At 39.3% G+C, this 27,816-nt stretch overlaps 1 protein-coding gene across 4 annotated transcripts in view; it reads left to right on the top strand.

Annotated features, from left to right (window-relative positions):
• mybbp1a (MYB binding protein (P160) 1a) overlaps positions 1-27,816 on the top strand; it is a 282,215-nt gene that overhangs the window by 112,204 nt on the left and 142,195 nt on the right. For all 4 annotated transcript variants that reach the window (XM_034177480.1, XM_034177481.1, XM_034177479.1 and 1 more), the window contains exon 14: positions 7,911-7,995. In XM_034177480.1, the coding sequence (XP_034033371.1) occupies positions 7,911-7,995 (85 nt within the window). The remainder of the gene's footprint in view (positions 1-7,910; positions 7,996-27,816) is intronic.

Genomic DNA, 27,816 nt, shown 5'->3' with positions numbered 1-27,816 from the left:
ACTGTGTAAATTTGGTTCCATGCATTTTGTGCCATTGCACACTGCAACTACTGCCCACTAGTGGGGGGCAGTGTTTAGTTAAACATGGCGGAGTTTGTATTGCTGGCAGACAAATGATATGGTCCTGTTGGCTTCATCGGCCGGTTGACTCTTTCTCTCCGATTGTTCTGTCTGAGTTATTTTCATTAGTTACTTCATCCAAACCATCAACATGTTTATTAGACCCCATTCCTGCCAGGCTGCTCAAGGAAGTCCTACCATTATTTAATGCTTCAATCTTAAATATGATCAATCTATCTTTGTTAGTTGGTTATGTACCACAGGCCTTTAAGGTGGCAGTAATTAAACCATTACTTAAAAAGCCATCACTTGACCCAGCTATCTTAGCTAATTATAGGCCAATCTCCAACCTTCCTTTTCTCTCAAAGATTCTTGAGAGGGTAGTTGTAAAACAGCTAACTGATCACCTGCAGAGGAATGGTCTATTTGAAGAGTTTGTCAGGTTTTAGAATTCATCATAGTACAGAAACAGCATTAGTGAAGGTTACAAATGATCTTCTTATGGCTTCGGACAGTGGACTTATCTCTGTGCTTGTTCTGTTGGACCTCAGTGCTGCTTTTGATACTGTTGACCATAAAATTTTATTACAGAGATTAGAGCATGTCATAGGTATTAAAGGCATTGCGCTGCGGTGGTTTGAATCATATTTGTCTAATAGATTACAGTTTGTTCATGTAAATGGGGAATCTTCTTCACAGACTAAAGTTAATTATGGAGTTCCACAAGGTTCTGTGCTAGGACCAATTTTATTCACTTTATACATGCTTCCCTTGGGCAGTATTATTAGACGGTATTGCTTAAATTTTCATTGTTACGCAGATGATACCCAGCTTTATCTATCCATGAAGCCAGAGGATACGCACCAATTAGCTAAACTGCAGGATTGTCTTACAGACATAAAGACATGGATGACCTCTAATTTCCTGCTTTTAAACTCAGATAAAACTGAAGTTATTGTACTTGGCCCCACAAATCTTAGAAGCATGGTGTCTAACCAGATCGTTACTCTGGATGGCATTTCCCTGATCTCTAGTAATACTGTGAGAAATCTTGGAGTTATTTTTGATCAGGATATGTCATTCAAAGCGCATATTAAACAAATATGTAGGACTGCCTTTTTGCATTTACGCAATATCTCTAAAATCAGAAAGGTCTTGTCTCAGAGTGATGCTGAAAAACTAATTCATGCATTTGTTTCCTCTAGGCTGGACTATTGTAATTCATTATTATCAGGTTGTCCTAAAAGTTCCCTAAAAAGCCTTCAGTTGGTTCAGAATGCTGCAGCTAGAGTACTGACGGGGACTAGCAGGAGAGAGCATATCTCACCCGTGTTGGCCTCCCTTCATTGGCTTCCTGTTAATGCTAGAATAGAATTTAAAATTCTTCTTCTTACTTATAAGGGTTTGAATAATCAGGTCCCATCTTATCTTAGGGACCTCATAGTACCATATTACCCCATTAGAGCGCTTCGCTCTCAGACTGCGGGCTTACTTGTAGTTCCTAGGGTTTGTAAGAGTAGAATGGGAGGCAGAGCCTTCAGCTTTCAGGCTCCTCTCCTGTGGAACCAGCTCCCAATTCAGATCAGGGAGACAGATACCCTCTCTACTTTTAAGATTAGGCTTAAAACTTTCCTTTTCGCTAAGGCTTATAGTTAGGGCTGGATCGGGTGACCCTGGACCATCCCTTGGTTATGTTGCTTTAGACGTAGACTGTGTTTCATAATTATTGTATGGCCTTGCCTTGCAATGTGGAGCGCCTTGGGGCAACTGTTTGTTGTGATTTGGCGCTATACAAGAAAAAAGTTGATTGATTGATTGATTGACTCACTGGATCGGTTCACAGCCAAGTGTGAAGCGGCTGGGATGAGGATCAGCACCTCTAAATCTGACGCCGTGGTTCTCAGCTAAATGACACTGCTAATTCTTCTAATACAAAAAAACAAATCCTCCACGCCGTAAGCCATCTGGAGGCATGAAGAGCTGTTAGGATGAAGAGGATGAAGTTAGGATGAAAACCTGGACAAATTCCTGATGCAATTTTTCGCTGGACTGAGGAAAGCAGACAGCAGTCTGGACTAGGGTTGGGTGTCGAGAACCGGTTCTTTTTGGGTATTGTTAAGAAATTATTCGATCCACCGATATCACTAGTCTTTTTGCTTAACAATTCCCTTATTGGTCCTTCAGAGTGGCCGTTGTTTTTGAGGGTGTTTGTCAGGAAAATGATCATTCCTCTACGTTGATTACAGACCCTTCAGCAGGTCTGTAATCAACTATTTCTGCAGCGCGACTCCACTTTGAAGTGTGAACCAATGAAGCAATGCTTCGATCCAGTGGCTCGTTGGTTCTTTGAGTCGCTTCCCTTCAGAAACGGAAATTCCCCTTCTTAACCCCTCTCAAAGCCATTAAAATATGTTAATTGTGAGTCACTTTTGTAGTTGTAAAACAGCTAACTGATCACCTGCAGAGGAATGGTCTATTTGAAGAGGTTCAGTCAGGTTTTAGAATTCATCATAGTACAGAAACAGCATTAGTGAAGGTTACAAATGATCTTCTTATGGCTTCGGACAGTGGACTTATCTCTGTGCTTGTTCTGTTGGACCTCAGTGCTGCTTTTGATACTGTTGACCATAAAATTTTATTACAGAGATTAGAGCATGTCATAGGTATTAAAGGCACTGCGCTGCGGTGGTTTGAATCATATTTGTCTAATAGATTACAGTTTGTTCATGTAAATGGGGAATCTTCTTCACAGACTAAAGTTAATTATGGAGTTCCACAAGGTTCTGTGCTAGGACCAATTTTATTCACTTTATACATGCTTCCCTTAGGCAGTATTATTAGACGGTATTGCTTAAATTTTCATTGTTACGCAGATGATACCCAGCTTTATCTATCCATGAAGCCAGAGGACACACACCAATTAGCTAAACTGCAGGATTGTCTTACAGACATAAAGACATGGATGACCTCTAATTTCCTGCTTTTAAACTCAGATAAAACTGAAGTTATTGTACTTGGCCCCACAAATCTTAGAAGCATGGTGTCTAACCAGATCTTTACTCTGGATGGCATTTCCCTGACCTCTAGTAATACTGTGAGAAATCTTGGAGTCATTTTTGATCAGGATATGTCATTCAAAGCGCATATTAAACAAATATGTAGGACTGCCTTTTTGCATTTACGCAATATCTCTAAAATCAGAAAGGTCTTGTCTCAGAGTGATGCTGAAAAACTAATTCATGCATTTATTTCCTCTAGGCTGGACTATTGTAATTCTTTATTATCAGGTTGTCCTAAAAGTTCCCTAAAAAGCCTTCAGTTAATTCAAAATGCTGCAGCTAGAGTACTGACGGGGACTAGCAGGAGAGAGCATATCTCACCCGTGTTGGCCTCTCTTCATTGGCTTCCTGTTAATTCTAGAATAGAATTTAAAATTCTTCTTCTTACTTATAAGGTTTTGAATAATCAGGTCCCATCTTATCTCAGGGACCTCGTAGTACCATATCACCCTAATAGAGCGCTTCGCTCTCAGACTGCAGGCTTACTTGTAGTTCCTAGGGTTTGTAAGAGTAGAATGGGAGGCAGAGCCTTCAGCTTTCAGGCTCCTCTCCTGTGGAACCAGCTCCCAATTCAGATCAGGGAGACAGATACCCTCTCTACTTTTAAGATTAGGCTTAAAACTTTCCTTTTCGCTAAGGCTTATAGTTAGGGCTGGATCGGGTGACCCTGGACTATCCCTTGGTTATGCTGCTTTAGACGTAGACTGTGGGGGGGTTCCCATGATGCACTGTTTCTTTCTCTTTTTGCTCTGTATGCATCACTCCGCATTTAATCATTAGTGATCGATCTCTGCCCCCCTCCACAGCATGTCTTTTTCCTGGTTCTTTCCCTCAGCCCCAACCAGTCTCAGCAGAAGACTGCCCCTCCCTGAGCCTGGTTCTGCTGGAGGTTTCTTCCTGTTAAGAGGGAGTTTTTCCTTCCCACTGTTGCCAAGTGCTTGCTCACAGGGGGTCGTTTTGACCGTTGGGGTTTTTCATGATTGTTGTATGGCCTTGCCTTACAATATAAAGCGCCTTGGGGCAACTGTTTGTTGTGATTTGGCGCTATATAAAAAAAAAGTTGATTGATTGATTGATTGACTTTTGTGTGGATTAAAGTCACTAACTGGGACTCTTGTCTTGTTGCAGTCAAGAAACGAGAATCATCCTCCATTCCATTGGCACAGCTCCAAACGCTACACGGATCTCTGCTGAGACAGAGATCCGCGCAGAATTAATAACTTCAGAATTAATAACTTCAAAATGAATTGCAGCTTTAAATAAAATGACACCTCTTACAAACATTGTAATACAGACAATAAACTACAATCGACTAAAATGGTTTTTTTTCCTCCCAAAATGAGACGTCCTGCATTCTTTATGAATTACATCCTGACGTGCAGCACAGCAGCTGTAAGAGCTCAGCTCAGATGTATGGAAAGACATTCACGCCAATAATGTCTGAAAGGAAATGCTTTTGACAAAAAATATAGATTTTGTTTATTATTATTATTATTTTGTTTATATTATTGGGATCAAGGATCCACCAAATAGAGTTTATTATGTCCAGAGTTTAAAGATCCAGTGACCAATTTCATATTTATTTACTTTTAAGACTCGATAAAATGCTGTTGACATAGAAAACCTGTAAAGCCTACTTTTAGTACACAGAAAATTCACAAGAGGTATCGGTACCGCCACTGGATAAGTGGAGACTCAACCCAGCTGTGGTTCTACTCATCTGAGACAGTAATCAATATCGATACAATCTTATCAATACCCATCCCTAGTCGGGACACGAAGTCAACGCAAGGTATCACGGACTACATCATCAGAATTGTTTTTTTCCAAATTGACTAAGAACAATTTTTGACTCCTATTTAAAGTTTGTGTTGGACTGTTAAGCACCAGTGACAAACAATGTTGGAGTTTTTTATGTGTAAATTATAGAAAAGTTGACTGAAACTGTGAAAGCACAAGAAATGTTCACAAATAAGTGAGTATAAATTGTAACTTGGAGCTTATGAAATATATCAATTGCAGAAGTGGGAACAACACTGTAACCAAGGGACCGAATGATGATTTAAGTTGTATTGTAAGTTCAGAGTAAAGGAATGGGTTTAATAAGTTTATACTTCTTCCCATTCCTTTTTGAATATGTACTTTCTTTATGTAGTAATGAATCTGTTTTGTCTTGTCTTGTGTACTGTACACATATTCAAATAAACAAACTTGAAACTTGAATTCGGTGAAAGATGGAATGTTCCATTCGACTTGACTTTGCCTCATTGAATAGAACATTCCATCTTTCACCTCATGAAATATTTATACCATTGAACTCATAAACATTCATTATTTGTATATTATTAGGTTTGGCTCTAGAAGGGAATTGGCAACAACAAGAGTGTATATGGGAAACAAGCTCAATATTTTGGCCACACATTGGCCTCTTGGCTGTGTCTCGTCACCAGTCCTGTTTGTGATATTCATGGACAGCATATCGAGGCATAGTCTGGGGGAGGAGGGTTTCCACTTTGGTGGGCTCAGGGTCTCATCACTGCTTTTTGCAGATGATATGGTCCTGTTGGGTTTATTGGCAGGTTACCTCCAGCACTCAGTGGATTGGTTCACCGGCCAAGTGTGAAGCGGCTGGGATGAGTATCAGCACCTCTCAATCTGAGGCCATGGTTCTCAGCAGGAAACCAATGGATTGCCTACTCCGGGTAGAGAAGGAGGTCTTACCTCAAGTGAAGGAGTTCAAGTACCTCGGGGTCTTGTTCATGAGTGAGGGGACAAGGGAGAGTGAGATTGGCTGGTAAATTGGCCCAGCAGGGGCGGTATTGCATTCACTCCTCCGTGCTTTTGTGACAAAAAGGGAGCTGAGCCAAAAGTCGAAGCTCTCGAGCTACTGGTCAGTCTTTGTTCCTACTCTCACCTATGACTGAAAGAACTAAATCGCGGGTACAAGTGGCCAAAATGGGCTTCCTTAGGAGACTGGCTGGTGTCTCCCTTAGAGATAAGGTGAGAAGCTTGGTCATCTGTGTGGAGCTCGGAGTAGACCCGCTGCTCCTTCACATTGAAAGGAGCCAGCTGAGGTTGTGCCCAGGGGGTGTCGCTTGATCTTGATTTTCAGTATGAATACAGACCGTGAAAGCGGGGCCTCACGATCCTTCTGACTTTTTGGGTTTTAAGCAGGTGGTGTCAGAAAAGTTACTACTCCTGCTCAGTACGAGAGGAACCGCAGATTCAGACATTTGGTGTATGTGCTTGGCTGAGGAGCCAATAGTGCGAAGCTGCCATCTGTGGGATTATGACTGAATGCCTCTAAGTCAGAATCCTGCCTAGATGAAGCAATACCGAAGCGCCGTGGATTTTCGGTTGGCCCCTGATAGCTTGGGGGGGGGGGGGGGGGGGGGGGGTGAACAGAGCCGCTCGTGACTGGACTGGGGCGCGGCTGGATATGCGGCTGCCCTTCTCCTCCCATGCAACTCATGTTTGTGGAGAACCTGGTGCTAAATCACTTGCAGACGACGTGATTCTGGGTCAGGGTGTCGTAAGTAGCAGAGCAGCTCCCTCGCTGCGATCTATTGAAAGACACCAGGTGCCCAGGGGGTGTCTCAGTGTCATTTCTCAGTGTCAGTTCACCACAGGCAATCCCTCCGGTTTACCTTTGAGGGATGGGCATACCAGTTCAGAGTCCTCCCCTTTGGGCTTTCACTTGCTTCCCATACGTTCACCAGTCTCTGAGGCATGGACTTAATGAGTGACAAACAGTACTCTTCATCAATCTGGCTCCAACTTTCTCTGATTGCTGTTGCCAGATCAGCTTTGCAGGTTGGAGCCTTGTCATGGACCATTTTCTTCAACTTCCACCAAAGATTTTCAACTGGATTAAGATCCGGACTATTTGCAGGCCATGACATTGACCCTATATGTCTTTTTGCAAGGAATGTTTTCACAGTTTTTGCTCTATGGCAAGATGCATTATCATCTTGAAAAATTATTTCATCATCCCCAAACATCCTTTCAATTGATGGGATAAGAAAAGTGTCCAAAATATCAACGTAAACTTGTGCACTTATTGATGATGTAATGACAGCCATCTCCCCAGTGCCTTTACCTGACATGCAGCCCCATATCATCAGTTTAGACACAGCTGACTGTGAACAACCAACATCTTTTGCAACATTGCGTGATGATTTACCCTCTTTTAAGAGTTTGATAATCCTCTCCTTTGTTTTAATTGACATCTCTCGTGTTGGAGCCATGATTCATGTCAGTCCACTTGGTGCAACAGCTCTCCAAGGTGTGATCATTCCTTTTTAGATGCAGACTAACGAGCAGATCTGATTTGATGCAGGGGTTAGTTTTGGGGATGAAAATTTACAGGGTGATTCCATAATTTTTTCCTCAGAATTGAGTGATTCCATATTTTTTTCCCTCTGCTTGGTCTAAAAAAGTAACCTTTACTGACTGCCACAATTATTTTTCCTGATTTCTTATAGTGTTTCTTAAAGCCAGAAAGTTGCCATTTGAAATGACTTTAGTTTTGTGTCATGTCTGTGATCTGCTTTTTTCTACAAAATTAAACAACTGAATGAACATCTTCCGAGGCCGGTGATTCCATAATTTTTGCCAGGGGTTGTAGGCGGTCATTCCCAGGATGGGCAATTTGGCTTAAGGGTTATGCTCAGACATTTCATCACAGATAAGGGATTAACCAGCTCCTGATCGTCTCAAGACAACTCCTTCTACCCAATGAGATGGGTTCACCTTGTTAGAAGATTAATGTAAACATTGATTTATGGCTAGGCCCCTGAAGAGCTGCTGGATACCATGAAGGACCTGCACAGATGTTTAGACAAAGCCCAAGAGAAGAAGTCTGAGAAGAAACAAGGTGAGGCATCACACAGAACACACAAGCTGCTTTGTTCCATCTGTGTTCATAATTAAACTGCCTGCTCCTCTGCAGACCTGTTGAAGATAAAACTGTTGTCTTTAGGGCTCTATAACGGGTCACAGTATTACTCAAGCACCAGTATAAGATGTTCAGTACACATACTGGAATTCTCCTCCACGTATTTTCGATATATCTGCACTGAATGTGCCGAGCAGTTAAATGCTACTGTTTTGTGCAGCAGCTGTGATCGCTTTCAAACTGTTGGTGTCATCTCTGTGTCTCACAGCGCAGTGGACACACAACAAACAAGAACAGTAGATCCGTGATGAGGTTTAGGAACATATTTATGCTTTCCTTTCCTTTCCAAGTCGGTGGGTGTCCTCTGGCAGTGTTAGCACAAAAACAACGGCTATTAAACACAGCCCACTTCCTAAGCACATCTTCTCCTCTCAGCTGAGCACGGAAAACGTTCCAGAGGAGGACTTGAGACATGAGACATGGACCTCCTCAAGCACAGCCTTTTTTGTTGTTGGAACCTTTCTTATTGTATTTTCAAGTTAAGAAAGAAAGGAGAGAAAAGGACTGAAAAGGCAGCGGTTCTCTGCCAAAAGAGAAGATAAGATAATCCTTTATTAGTCCCACAATGGGGAATTTTGGGAGGTTACAGCAGTTACAGAACTGTGCAAAGTCTGCTCAATAAGGTAAAAGAAAAATAAGTCCCAAAAAACACAGAAGACAAGTACTGTGCAGGAATAACGACAGTATATACAGTAAAATACATTATGTTCCATGTACAAGTGTTACTACACATGAAAGACAAAAAAATGTTACTTTAATGATCTGAGTGGTCTGACTGGGTGCTCGCTGTGGAGTCTGGCAGCAGCAGGAAGGAAGGACCCGCGGTGCTGCTGAAGGAGCTTCCAGTGCAGTCAGGGTGTCACCTACAGGGTGGGAGGTGTTCTCCAGCAGGGCCGACAGCTTAGCCATCATCCTCCTTTCACCCACCTCCTGCCCTGTGTCCAGGGGACTTCCCAGGACAGAGGTGACCTTTCTGATCACTTTGTCAAGTCTCCTCCTCCTCTCAGCAGTTGCAATCCTGCTGCTCCAGCAGACCACTCTGTAAAAAAAAATGGCTCAGGAGTGCCCCCTGCGGCCCAAAGTACCTGGGTCGCCTCAGCAGGCAGAGTCCACTCTGGCTTCTTGTGAACAGTACAATTGTACAGAAATGAAATTGTCTGTACAGAGACTGGATTACAGCTGCCAATATATATATATAATATATAATATATATTATTATATATAATATATAAGTTCTCTTTTCCCGTCTTTTAAACATTGTTCACTTCTTATTCTCAAGGAGTAAGTTTCATTTTTTTCCCTCCGTGACTACATTCCGGTTGTCCTTTGATGGTGACTTTATTTGCAGCCACTTCCATGTGACGGCTTTCTTACATGCAGCCAAATTTTTTTTTGAAAGGTATTCTGGCATTTTGCCCAGGAACATGATGAGAAAAAAAAAAACAACCAAACAACTTCAATACCAAAAATTCTTCTTATTTCCCTGCCAATATGAAAGAATTCGCATGCCCAAAATCCATGGAAATGGACCTCCATGGGTGAGCCACATTCCTCCAACAGTCGATGTTTCCCGGGAAGGCTCGCTGCTTAAATATCACTTATGGAGTCAGAAAAACTCTCTCTGTGATGTGGAGTTGGTGGTCTCTTAGCTAGACTCTCCCAGATGTCACAGCGATCCTCCTCAGATAGCTCCAAGAGAGATGACCTAAGGCTGAACCCTCTGCGTCCGGAGGAAGGGAGTCCCCAGACCAAATGGACCAGACCTGCTGACGCCACCCGACCCGGGTCCACATACGTCGAAACTCCTCAAGTGTTCTGATGGTCTTTGCTGTCAGCTGGATGCTCAAAGCGGTTTAGTTAATTTTCTTAATAGTAAAAATATTTTTGTGAATCCAGAATTTATCACTAAATTCCAACTAAGTTTATTCCTGTTAATTTCTAGCCACAATACGTAGTTAGTTCCTGGTTCTTTTCTTGGTTCCATATCAACTCAATAATATTGAATTTGAATTTATTAGACACCCATGCACAACAGAAATTCACTCGTATACAGACGACCAAACTCGCAACAGAAAAGTCCATGGTGAAAAGAAATATAAGAAAATAAAACCATGAATGATCATTCATATTCACTAAATGTCACTCGCATGTTTAGTCATATTCACTAAATGTCACTCGCATGTTTAGTCATATTCACTAAATGTCACTCGCATGTTTAGTCATATTCACTAAATGTCACTCGCATGTTTAGTCATATTCACTAAATGTCACTCGCATGTTTAGTCATATTCACTAAATGTCACTCGCATGTTTAGTCATATTCACTAAATGTCACTCGCATGTTTAGTCATATTCACTAAATGTCACTCGCATGTTTAGTCATATTCACTAAATGTCACTCGCATGTTTAGTCATATTCACTAAATGTCACTCGCATGTTTAGTCATATTCACTAAATGTCACTCGCATGTTTAGTCATATTCACTAAATGTCACTCGCATGTTTAGTCATATTCACTAAATGTCACTCGCATGTTTAGTCATATTCACTAAATGTCACTCGCATGTTTAGTCATATTCACTAAATGTCACTCGCATGTTTAGTCATATTCACTAAATGTCACTCGCATGTTTAGTCATATTCACTAAATGTCACTCGCATGTTTAGTCATATTCACTAAATGTCACTCGCATGTTTAGTCATATTCACTAAATGTCACTCGCATGTTTAGTCATATTCACTAAATGTCACTCGCATGTTTAGTCATATTCACTAAATGTCACTCGCATGTTTAGTCATATTCACTAAATGTCACTCGCATGTTTAGTCTTATTCACTAAATGTCACTCGCATGTTTAGTCATATTCACTAAATGTCACTCGCATGTTTAGTCATATTCACTAAATGTCACTCGCATGTTTAGTCATATTCACTAAATGTCACTCGCATGTTTAGTCATATTCACTAAATGTCATGTTTAGTCATATTCACTAAATGTCATGTTTAGTCATATTCACTAAATGTCATGTTTAGTCATATTCACTAAATGTCATGTTTAGTCATATTCACTAAATGTCATGTTTAGTCATATTCACTAAATGTCATGTTTAGTCATATTCACTAAATGTCATGTTTAGTCATATTCACTAAATGTCATGTTTAGTCATATTCACTAAATGTCATGTTTAGTCATATTCGCTAAATGTCATGTTTAGTCATATTCGCTAAATGTCATGTTTAGTCATATTCGCTAAATGTCATGTTTAGTCATATTCGCTAAATGTCATGTTTAGTCATATTCGCTAAATGTCATGTTTAGTCATATTCGCTAAATGTCATGTTTAGTCATATTCGCTAAATGTCATGTTTAGTCATATTCGCTAAATGTCATGTTTAGTCATATTCGCTAAATGTCATGTTTAGTCATATTCGCTAAATGTCATGTTTAGTCATATTCGCTAAATGTCACTGGCATGTTTAGTCATATTCGCTAAATCTCACTGGCATGTTTAGTCATATTCGCTATATGTCACACACGTTTAGTCATATTCGCTATATGTCACACACGTTTAGTCATATTCGCTATATGTCACACACGTTTAGTCATATTCGCTATATGTCACACACGTTTAGTCATATTCGCTATATGTCACACACGTTTAGTCATAGTCGCTAAATGTCACACACGTTTAGTCATCAATCAATCAATCAATTTTTTTTATATAGCGCCAAATCACAACAAACAGTTGCCCCAAGGCGCTTTATATTGTAAGGCAAGGCCATACAATAATTATGTAAAACCCCAACGGTCAAAACAACCCCCTGTGAGCAAGCACTTGGCTACAGTGGGAAGGAAAAACTCCCTTTTAACAGGAAGAAACCTCCAGCAGAACCAGGCTCAGGGAGGGGCAGTCTTCTGCTGGGACTGGTTGGGGCTGAGGGAGAGAACCAGGAAAAAGACATGCTGTGGAGGGGAGCAGAGATCGATCACTAATGATTAAATGCAGAGTGGTGCATACAGAGCAAAAAGAGAAAGAAACAATGCATCATGGGAACCCCCCAGCAGTCTACGTCTATAGCAGCATAACTAAGGGATGGTTCAGGGTCACCTGATCCAGCCCTAACTATAAGCTTTAGCAAAAAGGAAAGTTTTAAGCCTAATCTTAAAAGTAGAGAGGGTGTCTGTCAGTCATAGTCACTAAATGTCACGCACGTTTAGTCATAGTCACTAAATGTCACGCACGTTTAGTCATAGTCACTAAATGTCACGCACGTTTAGTCATAGTCACTAAATGTCACGCATGTTTAGTCATAGTCACTAAATGTCACGCACGTTTAGTCATAGTCACTTGTTGGGTTTGCACCCTGTTTTTAAAGAAATGAGAGGCACAAACACTGAAAAGAAACCAGTCAGAGAGATATATATTTTTTGCTCTGCGCAGAGGAGGAGAACAATGAAGCAGCTTGTAAGTGCTCAGCTACAAAGCTCTCCTAAAATCTCCTCCTCTGGCCCAGCCTTTTATTTAGTTCAACATGAGAAAAAACAAACAAGGACAGTCGGGAGAGGTTACACATGAGTCATGTCTGCAAGAGGGTGATAGCAAAGCAAGGTAACTTCTGAAACCTTCCATTCCTGCAACATGAGCCTTGTGGCTCGTCAAAGCAGGATAAGGCAAAATGAAAAATAGTTTGCTCAATCATGAAGAATGCAGACAACAAGTCTTTCTTTCTAAAACCTCTTCTCACAAAGAGGAAAAATAATAAGCATAAACTATAAGAAAATAAATAATAATACTATAAGCATAAACTAAAGAAAATAAATGATAATAAGAGCATGAACTGTATAAAATCCTTGACATAATCCTCCCTGTTTATCGTTTATTTACATAAGTTTGTCATGTCCAAAACACACTTCAATAGAAAATTTGTCCACTTTAACCACTTGTCTTATTACATTTTCAGCTAAAGCTTCATAGGCTAAGAGTGTGTTAACTCATCACGTCAACAGTTCAAGCTTGAACTGGAGTTGTGAGCTTTTCAATATCATCATAATTCTCAACACAGTCATTATAGTTTTCTCCACTAAGGTCTGACTGTTTCAATGCTTGATATTTTGGCATAGTTTGTTGGAAAGCCAGTTTACACTGTACAAATGTATTTGACACCATTTTGCCAACCATTGTTTTGATACAGGGGATCACACAACACATGCAAAGTCCAATCAGAATTAGGACTATAATAACTGGTGTCACCATTTTCAATAGTAACTGCCACCATGGTCCTGAAGTCAACCAGGACCAGGGATTCCACCGGTTCACGGCTAGGGTGTCTTTATGCATTGCATCACGAAGTTTATTCAGCTCTTCCAATGCGTCCTGCACATCCACTGAATGAATGGAGTCTGGGATGAAAGTACAGCATGTTGTGTTCAGCAGAACACAAACTCCTCCCTGTGAACCAGTAAGCAAGTCTAAAACCATGCGATTTTGCATCACCATGGTACGTAAAGCATCTATTTCAGTGTTTTGAGCTGCTACTATTTTCTCAGTTACATTCATGAACAGACCCAATTGATAATTCAGAGTTTCAATCATTAATGAATTTTTTACCACTCCTATCCAGGGGAACAGTGAATGTGCTATTTTATCTCCTACAGACCACAATTTTTGGTCCTTGGGTACATCCGAGCCCCACATGTGATCATGTGGTAACACATCTGGGTATATCGATCTCCTCCGTCTGGTGCTGCCATTCTTCTCTGTGGAGGTCCTTGGCACTACCACATATGTATGGTCAGTCACCTGGGTAGGTGCACACACACCACCCCAATTTGGTGGGAGACTCATGTACAGTCTGGAACCACAAAGCCAATAGATGTCATCATACACCGGAGTACCATTTACAGGTGGTAGCAAAAACTTACTAACATAAGCACATGATTCATCCGTTCCCCATGGACAGGAGCCTGTATAATTACATCCCCGTCCAATGTGATGAAGATAAGTACCATCCACATATTATGTTTTGGTTAGGCTTAAATTATTTGATAAAACATACGTTTGGGTACACAGACGTTTCTTAATTTTACCTACAGTTTTATTCCCTGTCCCGTAAAAGCAAATCGGGAATGGCCGTTGTGATGACAATTTAACGTGATGATATTTTTGCGTTTGTGCATGTATTTTTCATCGCCCTGAAATAGGGGCTTATTTTCTGTGCGTGTGTTTCCCATGTTGGTCACCTATTCCCCTTCACTCTGCAAAGTTCAGGTCAAGCTTCTACCCCGTGGGGCGGACCTTCCTTGGAATCCCCCTCTTTGCAGACTCGTCGGGAATATGTGAGTGTGGTGCGTATGGACTTAAAATGGCCTACTTTGCAGACAACGGCTCCACTTTTATCCCCTGATAAAATGGGATATCAAGCTGTCCGTGCTTCAGTCACTCACAGTCTCTTTCTTTTATTATTACTAAGGAATACTCAGTCAAATAATACCACACATACAGTCCGACACTGTCACACACACACACACTCCCACAACCGCCCCAACTCTCACACATATACAAAATAAATTACAGATTTCATCAATGATTGCAATTACAGACAAGCCCTCATCTTAAAAAAAAAAAAAATAATAAAAAAAATAAATAATAATAATAAATCATTTTATATCAAGACATAAATAACACAACAAAATCCTTACAACAAAAACAGAATTTTCTCTCATTCATACCACAAACACACTTAGTTTCACTTTTGAAATAATCAATTAATTCGCGTCTCTCTAACTGCTTCTCCTGAAATTTATTCTTACTCCTCCTATATTTCTCAGCCGGATGGGGACTCGAATCCCTCCGCCACCTGTGCCGGCAGGACCGGAGACTCTAACTCCCTCCCCCGCACTTTATTCTGGATGGGGACTCGAACCCCTCCTCAACATATTTTCCTCACAGGCAGGCAGTAATTACTTATGTTAATTTGTTGCGCCCCTCATTTGGTTCACTAGGCGTCGTCAATCTACTGCGGCGAGCGGAGGTGGACGTCTATAGTCACCGGCCCGACGGAGAATTCACTCCTCAGGACTTTCCTTCGATCCCTCTAGTGGAATCGGCTGTGCACAGTCTGCGGCGTGTCTCCCTCCGTTCGCTCGAGAAGATCTGTCGACGCCCCACGTTGGGCGCCAAGAAAAAACTGTTGGGTTTGCACCCTGTTTTTAAAGAAATGAGAGGCACAAACACTGAAAAGAAACCAGTCAGGGAGAGACAAATATATATATTTTTGCTCTGCGCAGAGGAGGAGAACAATGAAGCAGCTTGTAAGTGCTCAGCTACAAAGCTCTCCTAAAATCTCCTCCTCTGGCCCAGCCTTTTATTTAGTTCAACATGAGAAAAAACAAACAAGGACAGTCGGGAGAGGTTACACGAGTCATGTCTGCAAGAAGGTGATAGCAAAGCGAGGTAACGGTTGAAACCTTCCATTCCTGCAACATGAGCCTTGTGGCTCATCAAAGCAGGATAAGGCAAAATGAAAAATAGTTTGCTCAATCATGAAGAATGCAGACAACAAGTCTTTCTTTCTAAAACCTCCTCTTCTCACAAAGAGGAAAAATAATAAGCATAAACTATAAGAAAATAAATAATAATAATATAAGCATAAACTAAAGAAAATAAATGATAATAAGAGCATGAACTATATAAAATCCTTGACACACTAAATGTCACGTTTAGTCATATTCACTAAATGTCACTCACGTTTAGTCATATTCACTAAATCTCACTCACGTTTAGTCATATTCACTAAATGTCACTCGCATGTTTAGTCATATTCACTAAATGTCACTCGCATGTTGATTCATATTCACTAAATGTCACTCGCATGTTGATTCATATTCACTAAATGTCACTCGCATGTTGAGTCATATTCACTAAATCTCACTCGCATGTTGAGTCATATTCACTAAATGTCACATGTTGAGTCATATTCACTAAATGTCACATGTTTAGTCATATTCACTAAATGTCATGTTTAGTCATATTCACTAAATCTCACTGGCATGTTTAGTCATATTCACTAAATCTCACATGTTTAGTCATGTTCACTAAATCTCACATGTTTAGTCATGTTCACTAAATCTCACATGTTTAGTCATGTTCACTAAATCTCACTCACATGTTTAGTCATAGTCACTAAATGTCACATGTTTAGTCATGTTCACTAAATCTCACATGTTTAGTCATGTTCACTAAATCTCACTCGCATGTTTAGTCATAGTCACTAAATGTCATGTTTAGTCATGTTCACTAAATCTCACATGTTTAGTCATGTTCACTAAATCTCACATGTTTAGTCATGTTCACTAAATCTCACTCGCATGTTTAGTCATAGTCACTAAATGTCATGTTTAGTCATGTTCACTAAATCTCACTCGCATGTTTAGTCATAGTCACTAAATGTCATGTTTAGTCATAGTCACTAAATGTCACTCGCATGTTTAGTCATAGTCACTAAATGTCATGTTTAGTCATAGTCACTAAATGTCACTCGCATGTTTAGTCATGTTCACTAAATCTCACTCGCATGTTTAGTCATATTCACTAAATGTCACATGTTGAGTCATATTCACTAAATGTCATGTTTAGTCATATTCACTAAATGTCACATGTTTAGTCATATTCACTAAATGTCACTCGCATGTTGAGTCATATTCACTAAATCTCACTCGCATGTTGAGTCATATTCACTAAATGTCATGTTTAGTCATATTCACTAAATCTCACTCGCATGTTGAGTCATATTCACTAAATCTCACTCGCATGTTGAGTCATATTCACTAAATGTCACATGTTGAGTCATATTCACTAAATGTCACATGTTGAGTCATATTCACTAAATGTCACATGTTTAGTCATATTCACTAAATGTCATGTTTAGTCATATTCACTAAATCTCACTGGCATGTTTAGTCATATTCACTAAATCTCACATGTTTAGTCATGTTCACTAAATCTCACATGTTTAGTCATGTTCACTAAATCTCACATGTTTAGTCATGTTCACTAAATCTCACTCACATGTTTAGTCATGTTCACTAAATGTCACATGTTTAGTCATAGTCACTAAATCTCACTCGCATGTTTAGTCATAGTCACTAAATGTCATGTTTAGTCATAGTCACTAAATGTCACTCGCATGTTTAGTCATAGTCACTAAATGTCATGTTTAGTCATAGTCACTAAATGTCACTCGCATGTTTAGTCATGTTCACTAAATCTCACTCGCATGTTTAGTCATGTTTACTAAATGTCACTCGCATGTTTAGTCATGTTCACTAAATGTCACTCGCATGTTTAGTCATGTTCACTAAATGTCACTCGCATGTTTAGTCATGTTCACTAAATGTCACTCGCATGTTTAGTCATGTTCACTAAATGTCACTCGCATGTTTAGTCATATTCACTAAATGTCACTCGCATGTTTAGTCATGTTCACTAAATCTCACTCGCATGTTTAGTCATGTTCACTAAATCTCACTCGCATGTTTAGTCATGTTCACTAAATGTCACTCGCATGTTTAGTCATGTTCACTAAATGTCACTCGCATGTTTAGTCATGTTCACTAAATGTCACTCGCATGTTTAGTCATAGTCACTAAATGTCACTCGCATGTTTAGTCAGTCACTAAATGTCACTCGCATGTTTAGTCATAGTCACTAAATGTCACTCGCATGTTTAGTCATAGTCACTAAATGTCACTCGCATGTTTAGTCATAGTCACTAAATGTCATGTTTAGTCATAGTCACTAAACATGTTTAGTCATAGTCACTAAATGTCATGTTTAGTCATGGTCACTAAATGTCATGTTTAGTCATGGTCACTAAATGTCACTCGCATGTTTAGTCATGTTCACTAAATGTCACTCGCATGTTTAGTCATAGTCACTAAATGTCACTCGCATGTTTAGTCATAGTCACTAAATGTCACTCGCATGTTTAGTCATAGTCACTAAATGTCACTCGCATGTTTAGTCATAGTCACTAAATGTCGCATGTTTAGTCATAGTCACTAAATGTCATGTTTAGTCATATTCACTAAATCTCACATGTTTAGTCATGTTCACTAAATGTCACTCGCATGTTTAGTCATGTTCACTAAATGTCACTCGCATGTTTAGTCATAGTCACTAAATGTCGCTCGCACGTTTGTTCGTAGTCACGACATCTCACTCGCATGTTTGTTGCCTGTAAATAACTGTAAAAATGACTCCAGTTTGTCTTGTGTCCAGTTGAAGACAGATGTTTAATCTGGTGTTTTCAGAACTGAGGACTTTCAGAGTTGAGACTGAGCAGTTTTAATATTTTCTCACTTTAATGTTGGGGGGGGGAGCTTTCAAGGTATTTAAGTAAATTTAAGATTTAATTAAATGTTCTGTTCATTGTCCCACTGGGGGATGTAGTGATTAGCATGTCTGTCCATTCATTTCCACTTGTTTGCATGAGATCTCAAGAACCAATTGAACAGTTTCATTCATATCTATCGTAAGCTTGTGCTTTGGGGGGGGGCTGTATCATCTCCGGATGACTCTTGTTTAAATACAGGGTGTCCCAAAAGAAGTGCCACAAAAATACGGTCATAGAAAATCTGTCCACTTTTGTCATATGTCATCTTGAAGCATATCTGAGGGAATTTTATCTCTAGTGTTCATTTCTAATTTTCACCGCAGTTTGTCAGCGTTTTGGCGTTCACCAGATGTGCTCGTTACATGCACCACAGCGCTTCAGACATTCAACCTGACTGCAAAGTTTCCAATAAGTCTCCTGCTACACCTTGTGATTATCGTCTTTAGATCCTGAAGTGTTCTCGGGTTGCCATCACAGACATCGCCTTTTGGGTAACCCCAAAGGAAAAAGTCACACGGGTTACGGATTGTCAGCGGCTGAAAAATAAAACAGAATTCAGATTAGGCGTTGCAGAATTAATCAAATGATTTTGTGGCACTTGTTTTTTAACACACCCTGTATGTTCAAATATGTATGTTTGTTTTTTAATCTGTTTTCTTAATTTAAAAACTGATTACAAACACAGAGACGTTCACTTTGGACCATGTGAAGGATGACTGGGAGAAAGGATGAGTGACGGGAACAGCAGAGGACACATGGGACCTGAGTCAAAAATAAGTGAATGCTTATTTCCTCGGTTGTGTGGCTTTCTTTAAAGTTTTACACCGACTGTGACATCACATGTTCCCAGAGGCGCCGCCCACCTGATGAGTTCTGGGACGCTCTTTTCAGGGATCTTTAAAGTTCAAACAGGAGCGGACCCACTCTTGGTTACACTGAGAGCATCTACAAACTCAGTGAACTGACTGAGGGCACAGCGCCATCTTCTGGCCTGTGGCTCACTGCACAAAGAAACTTATTCTTTTGTTTAGACTGTTCCAAAAACCAAACACTGACATCTCAAGATTTTTTGTTTGCCATTTGTGCATAAATTGCATAGTCCAGGCACATAGGAATTCTTGTGCAGGGCTCTAATGGAGAAACACAGAGGAAGGCTCTGAATTCACTATACAAAAAGAAAAACGTTATAAAAGTAGAAAATAACTAAAGAGACAATCATAATGATGATGATAATCCTAATCATTATAAATAAGCCCATGACCTGGTCCCAGATATGAGGTTGAAGATGAGTGAGTGAGTGTAAATAAACTAAAAGTCCTGAAGGGGAAACAAAAGTTATGTTTTCACCAACTGTTGTACATGAGAACTAAAATGAGGTAGTGTGGGATTACTGCACATGTTCAGCATTTTTGTTTTTCCATCAGTCTCACTTTAACAGGGAAAAAGCTCTTGAGAAATGTTTTGTGGGTAATGATACTGTCTGAGGTTGTATGTGCAGTATTTGTCTTTGGGTGGACTGAGTCTCTGCTCTCTTCTGATGCTGCTGCATGTTCGAGGGTAGGCTGAAAAGTTCTAAGGCTCACCATGAAGGAGTAATGCATTAACTGCATCATAGTGAGCCTTAGAACTTTTCAGTCTACCCTCGAATACCAAAGAAGTCCATGGAGGGAAATTTAGTCCCAATGATCTTCTCTGCCTGTCTGGTGTTGCATAAGACAGTGACGCCTGTGGTGATGATGGATCCTATTAGTCCTCTGCAGATCTGGGCTATTAACTAATTAAATTTAATTAATCTATATAGCACCAAATCACAACAAAGCTGCCTCAACGTGCTTCACACAAGTGAGGTCTAACCTTACCAACCCCCAGAGCAAGAACACAGGCGACAGTGGTAAGAAAAAACTCCCTCTGAGGAAGAAACCTCAAGCAAACCAGACTCTGCTTGCGCCATGATACAGACACAAATTACAATACAAATATACAGGAAAATTTTGGGGAGTCCATGCTGGTGTGCAAGATGGGAGGCCTGCAGAAGAAGACACCGACACCCATGTCTGGATGGAGCTGCACCTCAAACAGAGAGAAAAAAACAGAATCAGGCATCAGAAAGACAACAAATACAATATAATTTGTCAGCATTAAACAACAAGAAAAACAGAGAAATACTAAGGTGATCACCGGCCACTAGCCCTAAGATTCACTAAAAGACTCAGAATTTAAGTAAAGTTGAGGCTGCAGTACACTCCGTTTACTAATAAAATGAATTAAAAGAGTAAAAAGCGTAGAACTATACTATGCCAGTATGCTGCCATACGAAAGGGAAAATAAGTGCATCTTAAGTCTGGACTTGAAAGTCTCCACAGAATCTGACTGTTTTATTGACACAAGGAGATCATTCCACAGAACAGGGACACGATAAGAGAAAGCTCTGTGACCCACAGACTTCTTATTCACCCGAGGGACACAAAGTAGTCCTGCACCCTGAGAATGCAAAGTCCGGGCCGGTACGTAAGGTTTAATTAGGTCAGATAGGTAGGGAGGTGCCAGTCTGTGAACAGTTTTATAGGCTAGTAACAGAACCTTAAAATTTGTGAAGAGATGCCAAAAATGAAATGCCAAAATGGGTATAATGTGGTCAAACTTTCTGCTTCCTGTCAAAAGTCTGGCAGCAGCATTTTGAACCAGTTGGAGAGCCCTAATGCTGGACTGCGGTAAACCAGAAAATACTCGTAGAACATTGCAGTAGTCCAATCTAGAAGAGACAAACGCATGGATCAGGATCTCAGCATCAACCATAGACAGGATGGGACGAATCTTCGCTATATTTCGCAGGTGGAAGAAAGCAGTCCTAGTAATATCTCTAATGTGGAGGCCAAAGGACAACATAGGATCAAAAATTACCCCAAGGTTCCTCACTTTGTCAGTGTGATGTATGACACACGAACCTTGGCTAAGCGTTAACTGGTCAAATTGATGCCGATGTCTCACTGGACTAAGAACCGTCATTTCAGTCTTATAAGATTTAAAAGTAGGAAGTTGGGTAACACGTTATATTAACTGCACGCTATAAAGCATTAGTAAAGCATTTATAAAGTGTAAGTAAATGCTTAAATAACTACTTGTAAAACATTTACAAAGCATTCTTTTTTATTTGTTACTCATTGGTAAGAACATAAATAATTATTAAGAACAAAATATGTAATGTCTTAATAAAACATTTATAAATGATTTTTTTTTTATTCTCTGGAAACCATTCAAGAAAAGTTGATCATTAATAGTTCATCGTTTACAAATTAGTGATAAAAATACTTTAAAAATCGTATTGTTATTGTCTTTACATTTTTTCCTCACAAATTAAGCATTCTTTTTTATTAGCTTCTCATTGGTAAGAATAGATGGCTTAATAATTATTAACAAAATATGTAATGTCTTTATAAAACATTTAGAAATGATTTTTTAATTCTCTAGAAACCATTTAAGAATCCCACAATAACGACTTCTCTCTGCACCTATTATTTCTCTTCTTTTAGCTGCTGCCTGCTCTCTGCTCTCTAATTCTTTCCTCTTTTCCTTTTTTGCTCTCTCAAATACTGTACCTCCGGTTAAGGGGGTCCTCATATTGAGCTTTTTCCCAGTGCCATTTTTTTTTTTATTATTATTATTATTTTATTTGTATTTGTATTTATTTATTTATTTATTATTTATTAGTCCTTATTTTTAATTCATTTAATTAAATTTCTTTATTTTAATGTTTAGCACCCAATTGTTTATTTATTTTACGAGGGCAGGCTGAACAGTTCTAAGGCTCACTATAATGCAGTTAATGCATTACTCCTTCATGGGGAGCCTTAGAATTTTTCAGCCTACCCTCGTATGTTTTATGCATTAAATTTCTTAATTTTAAGCACCCAGTCGTTTCTAGGAATATAAACCTATTGTTTTTCAAACCAAATAGTTTTCATTAGTCACTTCGTCCAAACCATCAACATGTCTATTAGACCCCATTCCTACCAGGCTGCTCAAGGAAGCCCTACCGTTAATTAATGCTTCGATCTTAAATATGATCAATCTATCTTTATTATTTGGCTATGTACCACAGGCTTTTAAGGTGGCAGTAATTAAACCATTACTTAAAAAGCCATCACTTGACCCAGCTATCTTAGCTAATTATAGGCCAATCTCCAACCTTCCTTTTCTCTCAAAAATTCTTGAAAGGGTAGTTGTAAAACAGCTAACTGATCATCTGCAGAGGAATGGTCTATTTGAAGAGTTTCAGTCAGGTTTTAGAATTCATCATAGTACAGAAACAGCATTAGTGAAGGTTACAAATGATCTTCTTATGGCCTCGGACAGTGGACTCATCTCTGTGCTTGTTCTGTTAGACCTCAGTGCTGCTTTTGATACTGTTGACCATAAAATTTTATTACAGAGATTAGAGCATGCCATAGGTATTAAAGGCACTGCGCTGCGGTGGTTTGAATCATATTTATCTAATAGATTACAATTTGTTCATGTAAATGGGGAATCTTCTTCACAGACTAAGGTTAATTATGGAGTTCCACAATTTTATTCACTTTATACATGCTTCCTTTAGGCAGTATTATTAGACGGCATTGCTTAAATTTTCATTGTTACACAGATGATACCCAGCTTTATCTATCCATGAAGCCAGAGGACACACACCAATTAGTTAAACTGCAGGAATATTTTACAGACATAAAGACATGGATGACCTCTAATTTCCTGCTTTTAAACTCAGATAAAACTGAATTTATTGTACTTGGCCCCACAAATCTTAGAAACATGGTGTCTAACCAGATCCTTACTCTGGATGGCATTACCCTGACCTCTAGTAATACTGTGAGAAATCTTGGAGTCATTTTTGATCAGCATATGTCATTCAATGCGCATATTAAACAAATATGTAGGACTGCTTTTTTGCATTTGCGCAATATCTCTAAAATTAGAAAGGTCTTGTCTCAGAGTAGCCTGCAGCTAGAGTACTGACAGGGACTAGAAGGAGAGAGCATACAGAGGTCTGTAGAGGTCTGTACAGCCGTTGCGACGCTCCGCCACAGGAAAAACACCTCTGTTGGAAGCGTTAAGGACAAGTTGGAACATGTCCAGCTGTTAAACAATTTCTCATATACTCACTCCACTGAAAGTCATCAAAAGCCGCCTGGATTTTACAAATGGTTATCAACACGGAGGTGTTTTTCCTGTGCCGCCGCACCGTGCCGGCTGCGTCCCGACGCGTGGACCCGTCCGCACGTCTTTCATTAAAAAAATCTCCTTTAACAGTGGAATATCCGGATAAAATGCTGAAACCGACTTCTTCTGAATATTAAGAATATACAAATAAGTTAGAAAACAAATTTAATCACCACAAGGATATTACAGATGCTTAACTAATGCTCAGTTAAGGCTTATTCGTACACTGAAAGAAGAATTTGTACATAGATAAAGTCTTTAAACTGCATACTTAAAATAATGGGGAAATCGACTTGAGCTTTGCACATTATTAACAAATGATAGATAACGTATTGAGGAATAAGGATAAGTAGTTATAGCAATCTTTATAAATGTTATCACTGATCATTTGAGCATCAATGAATGATTCATTAATGCTTAGTAAAAGCTTAATAATTTGTGAGGAAAAAATAGACAATAAAATTATCACTAATGAATAGTGTCTGATTTTACATTTGTAAATGAACTATTAATGATCAACTTTTCTTAAATGGTTTCTAGAGAATTAAAAAATCATTTATAAATGTTTTAAAAAGACATTACATATTTTATTAGTAATTATTAAGCCATTTATTTATGTTCTTACCAATGAGTAGCTAATAAAAAAGAATGCTTTGTAAATGTTTTACAAGTAGTTATTTAAGCATTTACTTAAACTTTATGTCGCTATCAGAATAGGCGTGGCACCGAAGGTGGATGGATGCAAATGCAAAACTGGTGTGAGAGTAAAAAGGCTTTATTTTAAAAAGGCAGGCAGGGATTCGGTATACAACTAGACAGTTGGAGAGGCAGCACTACAGGCAGGCATCAGGTTAAGACGAGGTCACAAAAACATGCATTAGTCAAAACACAAGGCAGTAATGGTCTTGGGCTGAGGCAAGAGCAAGGTCAAAGGCAGAACACGGTCAAAAGCACAGTAGAGCAAAACAGCAAGACAAAGGGCTGGAACGTGAACTAGAAACCACAATGAACTGGCAGGGAATGGAGAAAGTGAGGGGCTTAAATAACAGGTACAGTAATTAGGAAAACAAGACACAGGTGTCAGGGAATGTGCTGGAAGGGGTGTGGTCAGACAAGACATACAACCCCTGGCAATAATTATGGAATCACTGGCCTTGGAGGATGTTCATTCAGTTGTTTAATTTTGTAGAAAAAAAGCAGATCACAGACATGACACAAAACTAAAGTCATTTCAAATGGCAACTTTCTGGCTTTAAGAAACACTATAAGAAATCAAGAAAAAAAAAATTGTGGCAGTCAGTAATGGTTACTTTTTTAGACCAAGCAGAGGGAAAAAAATATGGACTCACTCAATTCTGAGGAATAAATTATGGAATCACCCTGTAAATTTTCATCCCCAAAACTAACACCTGTATCAGATCAGATCTGCTCGTTAGTCTGTATGTAAAAAGGAGTGAACACACCTTGGAGAGCTGTTGCACCAAGTGGACAGACATGAATCATGGCTCCAACACGAGAGATGTCAATTGAAACAAAGGAGAGGATTATCAAACTCTTAAAAGAGGGTAAAGCATCACGCAATGTTGCAAAAGATGTTGGTTGTTCACAGTCAGCTGTGTCTAAACTCTGGACCAAATACAAACAACATGGGAAGGTTGTTAAAGGCAAACATACTGGTAGACCAAGGAAGACATCAAAGCGTCAAGACAGAAAACTTAAAGCAATATGTCTCAAAAATCGAAAATGCACAACAAAACAAATGAGGAACGAATGAGAGGAAACTGGAGTCAACGTCTATGACCGAACTGTAAGAAATCGCCTAAAGGAAATGGGATTTACATACAGAAAAGCTAAACGAAAGCCATCATTAACACCTAAACAGAAAAAAACAAGGTTACAATGGGCTAAGGAAAAGCAATCGTGGACTGTGGATGAAAGTCATATTCAGTGATCAATCTCGAATCTGCATTGGGCAAGGTGATGATGCTGGAACTTTTGTTTGGTGCCGTTCCAATGAGATTTATAAAGATGACTGCCTGAAGAGAACATGTAAATTTACCTTGATATTTTGGACACTTTTCTTATCCCATCAATTGAAAGGATGTTTGGAGATGATGAAATCATTTTTCAAGATGATAATGCATCTTGCCATAGAGCAAAAACTGTGAAAACATTCCTTGCAAAAAGACACATAGGGTCAATGTCATGGCCTGCAAATAGTCCGGATCTTAATCCAATTGAAAATCTTTGGTGGAAGTTGAAGAAAATGGTCCATGACAAGGCTCCAACCTGCAAAGCTGATCTGGCAACAGCAATCAGAGAAAGTTGGAGCCAGATTGATGAAGAGTACTGTTTGTCACTCATTAAGTCCATGCCTCAGAGACTGCAAGCTGTTATAAAAGCCAGAGGTGGTGCAACAAAATACTAGTGATGTGTTGGAGCGTTCTTTTGTTTTTCATGATTCCATCATTTTTTCCTCAGAATTGAGTGATTCCATATTTTTTTCCCTCTGCTTGGTCTAAAAAAGTAACCGTTACTGACTGCCACAATTTTTTTTCTTGATTTCTTATAGTGTTTCTTAAAGCCAGAAAGTTGCCATTTGAAATGACTTTAGTTTTGTCATGTCTGTGATCTGCTTTTTTTCTACAAAATTAAACAACTGAATGAACATCCTCCGAGGCCGGTGATTCCATCATTTTTGCCAGGGGTTGTAGGTGAGGCAGGAGTAGAGTGACAGGTGGGCGTGACCAACAGAAGCAGACTCAGTGACTGAAAATCCAACCCCATCCAACTGTGATTAAAAACTCAAATGCCTAATGCAGAGAAGAAAAGAAAAGCGTACCAACATATGACAGTGATCAACAAGAAAATAAAGGCAAAGACCAAACTAGAATTGGACTAAACAAGTGGCAACAGTATAACAGAAAATACAACTAATGACTACCCAGAAAATAAATGATAAACAGAGCATAAAACCAATGACAAAAGTAATATGTACAGAAAAGATATAATCAGAACAAAACCAAAACAAGGCTTAAGTGACTAAAATACAATGACCAGGTACATATAACCTATGACTGAAATCATGATAAACAGAAAAACATGGACCAAATTCTCACAAAAACAGTACATGAGCCCAGATCCAAGGTAAATCATGCGACTTTATAAATGCGTTGCGATGCTTTATAGCGTGCAGTTAATATGAAGTGTTACCGGAAGTTGCTAGCCATCCAGCTTCTCACTGAAGCAAGGCAATCTTCTAAGGATTTTATGTGGATGAGATTACCAGCAGTTATCGATTTCAATTTATTTTCATTTATATAGCGCGAAATCACAACAGAGTCGCCCCAAAGTTCTTCACACAGGTAAGGTCAAACCTTACTAACCCCCAGAGTAACAGTGGTAAGGAAAAACTCCCTGTGAGGAAGAAACCTCAAGCAGACCAGACTCAAAGGGGTGACCCTCTGCTTGGGCCATGATACAGACATAAATTACAGAACAATTCACAAAATAAATATACAAGAAATGCTATTGGTGCACAGGACAGAAGGATCGCCAACACGAATACAACTCCCATCTTTGGATTGAGCTGCACCTTAAACAGAGAGAAAAAACAGAATCAGGCATCAGAAAGACAAAAAATACTGTATAATTTGTCAGCATTAAACAACAAGAAAAACAGAAATACTAAGGTGATCGCCGTCCACTAGCCCTAAGCTTCACTAAAAGACTCAGAATTTAGGTAAAGTTGAGGCCGCGGCACGCTCCAATTACTAATAAATGAATTAAGCGTTAAAAGCGTAAAACAAAACTGTACCAGTATGCTAGCCATATGAAAGGGAAAATAAGTGCGTCTTAAGTCTGGACTTGAACACATTATACAAGTTTCACTTTTTGAATGGAATGACTGAAATAAATCCACTTTTTCATGATATTCTAATTATATGTCCAGCACCTGTATGTATGTTTTGGGCTGCATCTAGTTCAGTTAACCTGATATTTTCAAATTCTCCCGTTTTTTACATCCAGCTCTATTTCCTTTAGAAATGTCCTTGACAAATAATATCAGTCTGTCAGGACGTCAGGTTGTGTGTTACACATGTACATGTGTGTGTATATTTTCCAACATTGATG

The sequence above is a fragment of the Thalassophryne amazonica genome, chromosome 9 (genome assembly GCF_902500255.1).
Source record: "Thalassophryne amazonica chromosome 9, fThaAma1.1, whole genome shotgun sequence".
Lineage (NCBI taxonomy): Eukaryota > Metazoa > Chordata > Actinopteri > Batrachoidiformes > Batrachoididae > Thalassophryne > Thalassophryne amazonica.
This window is presented reverse-complemented; position numbering and strand designations above follow the sequence as displayed.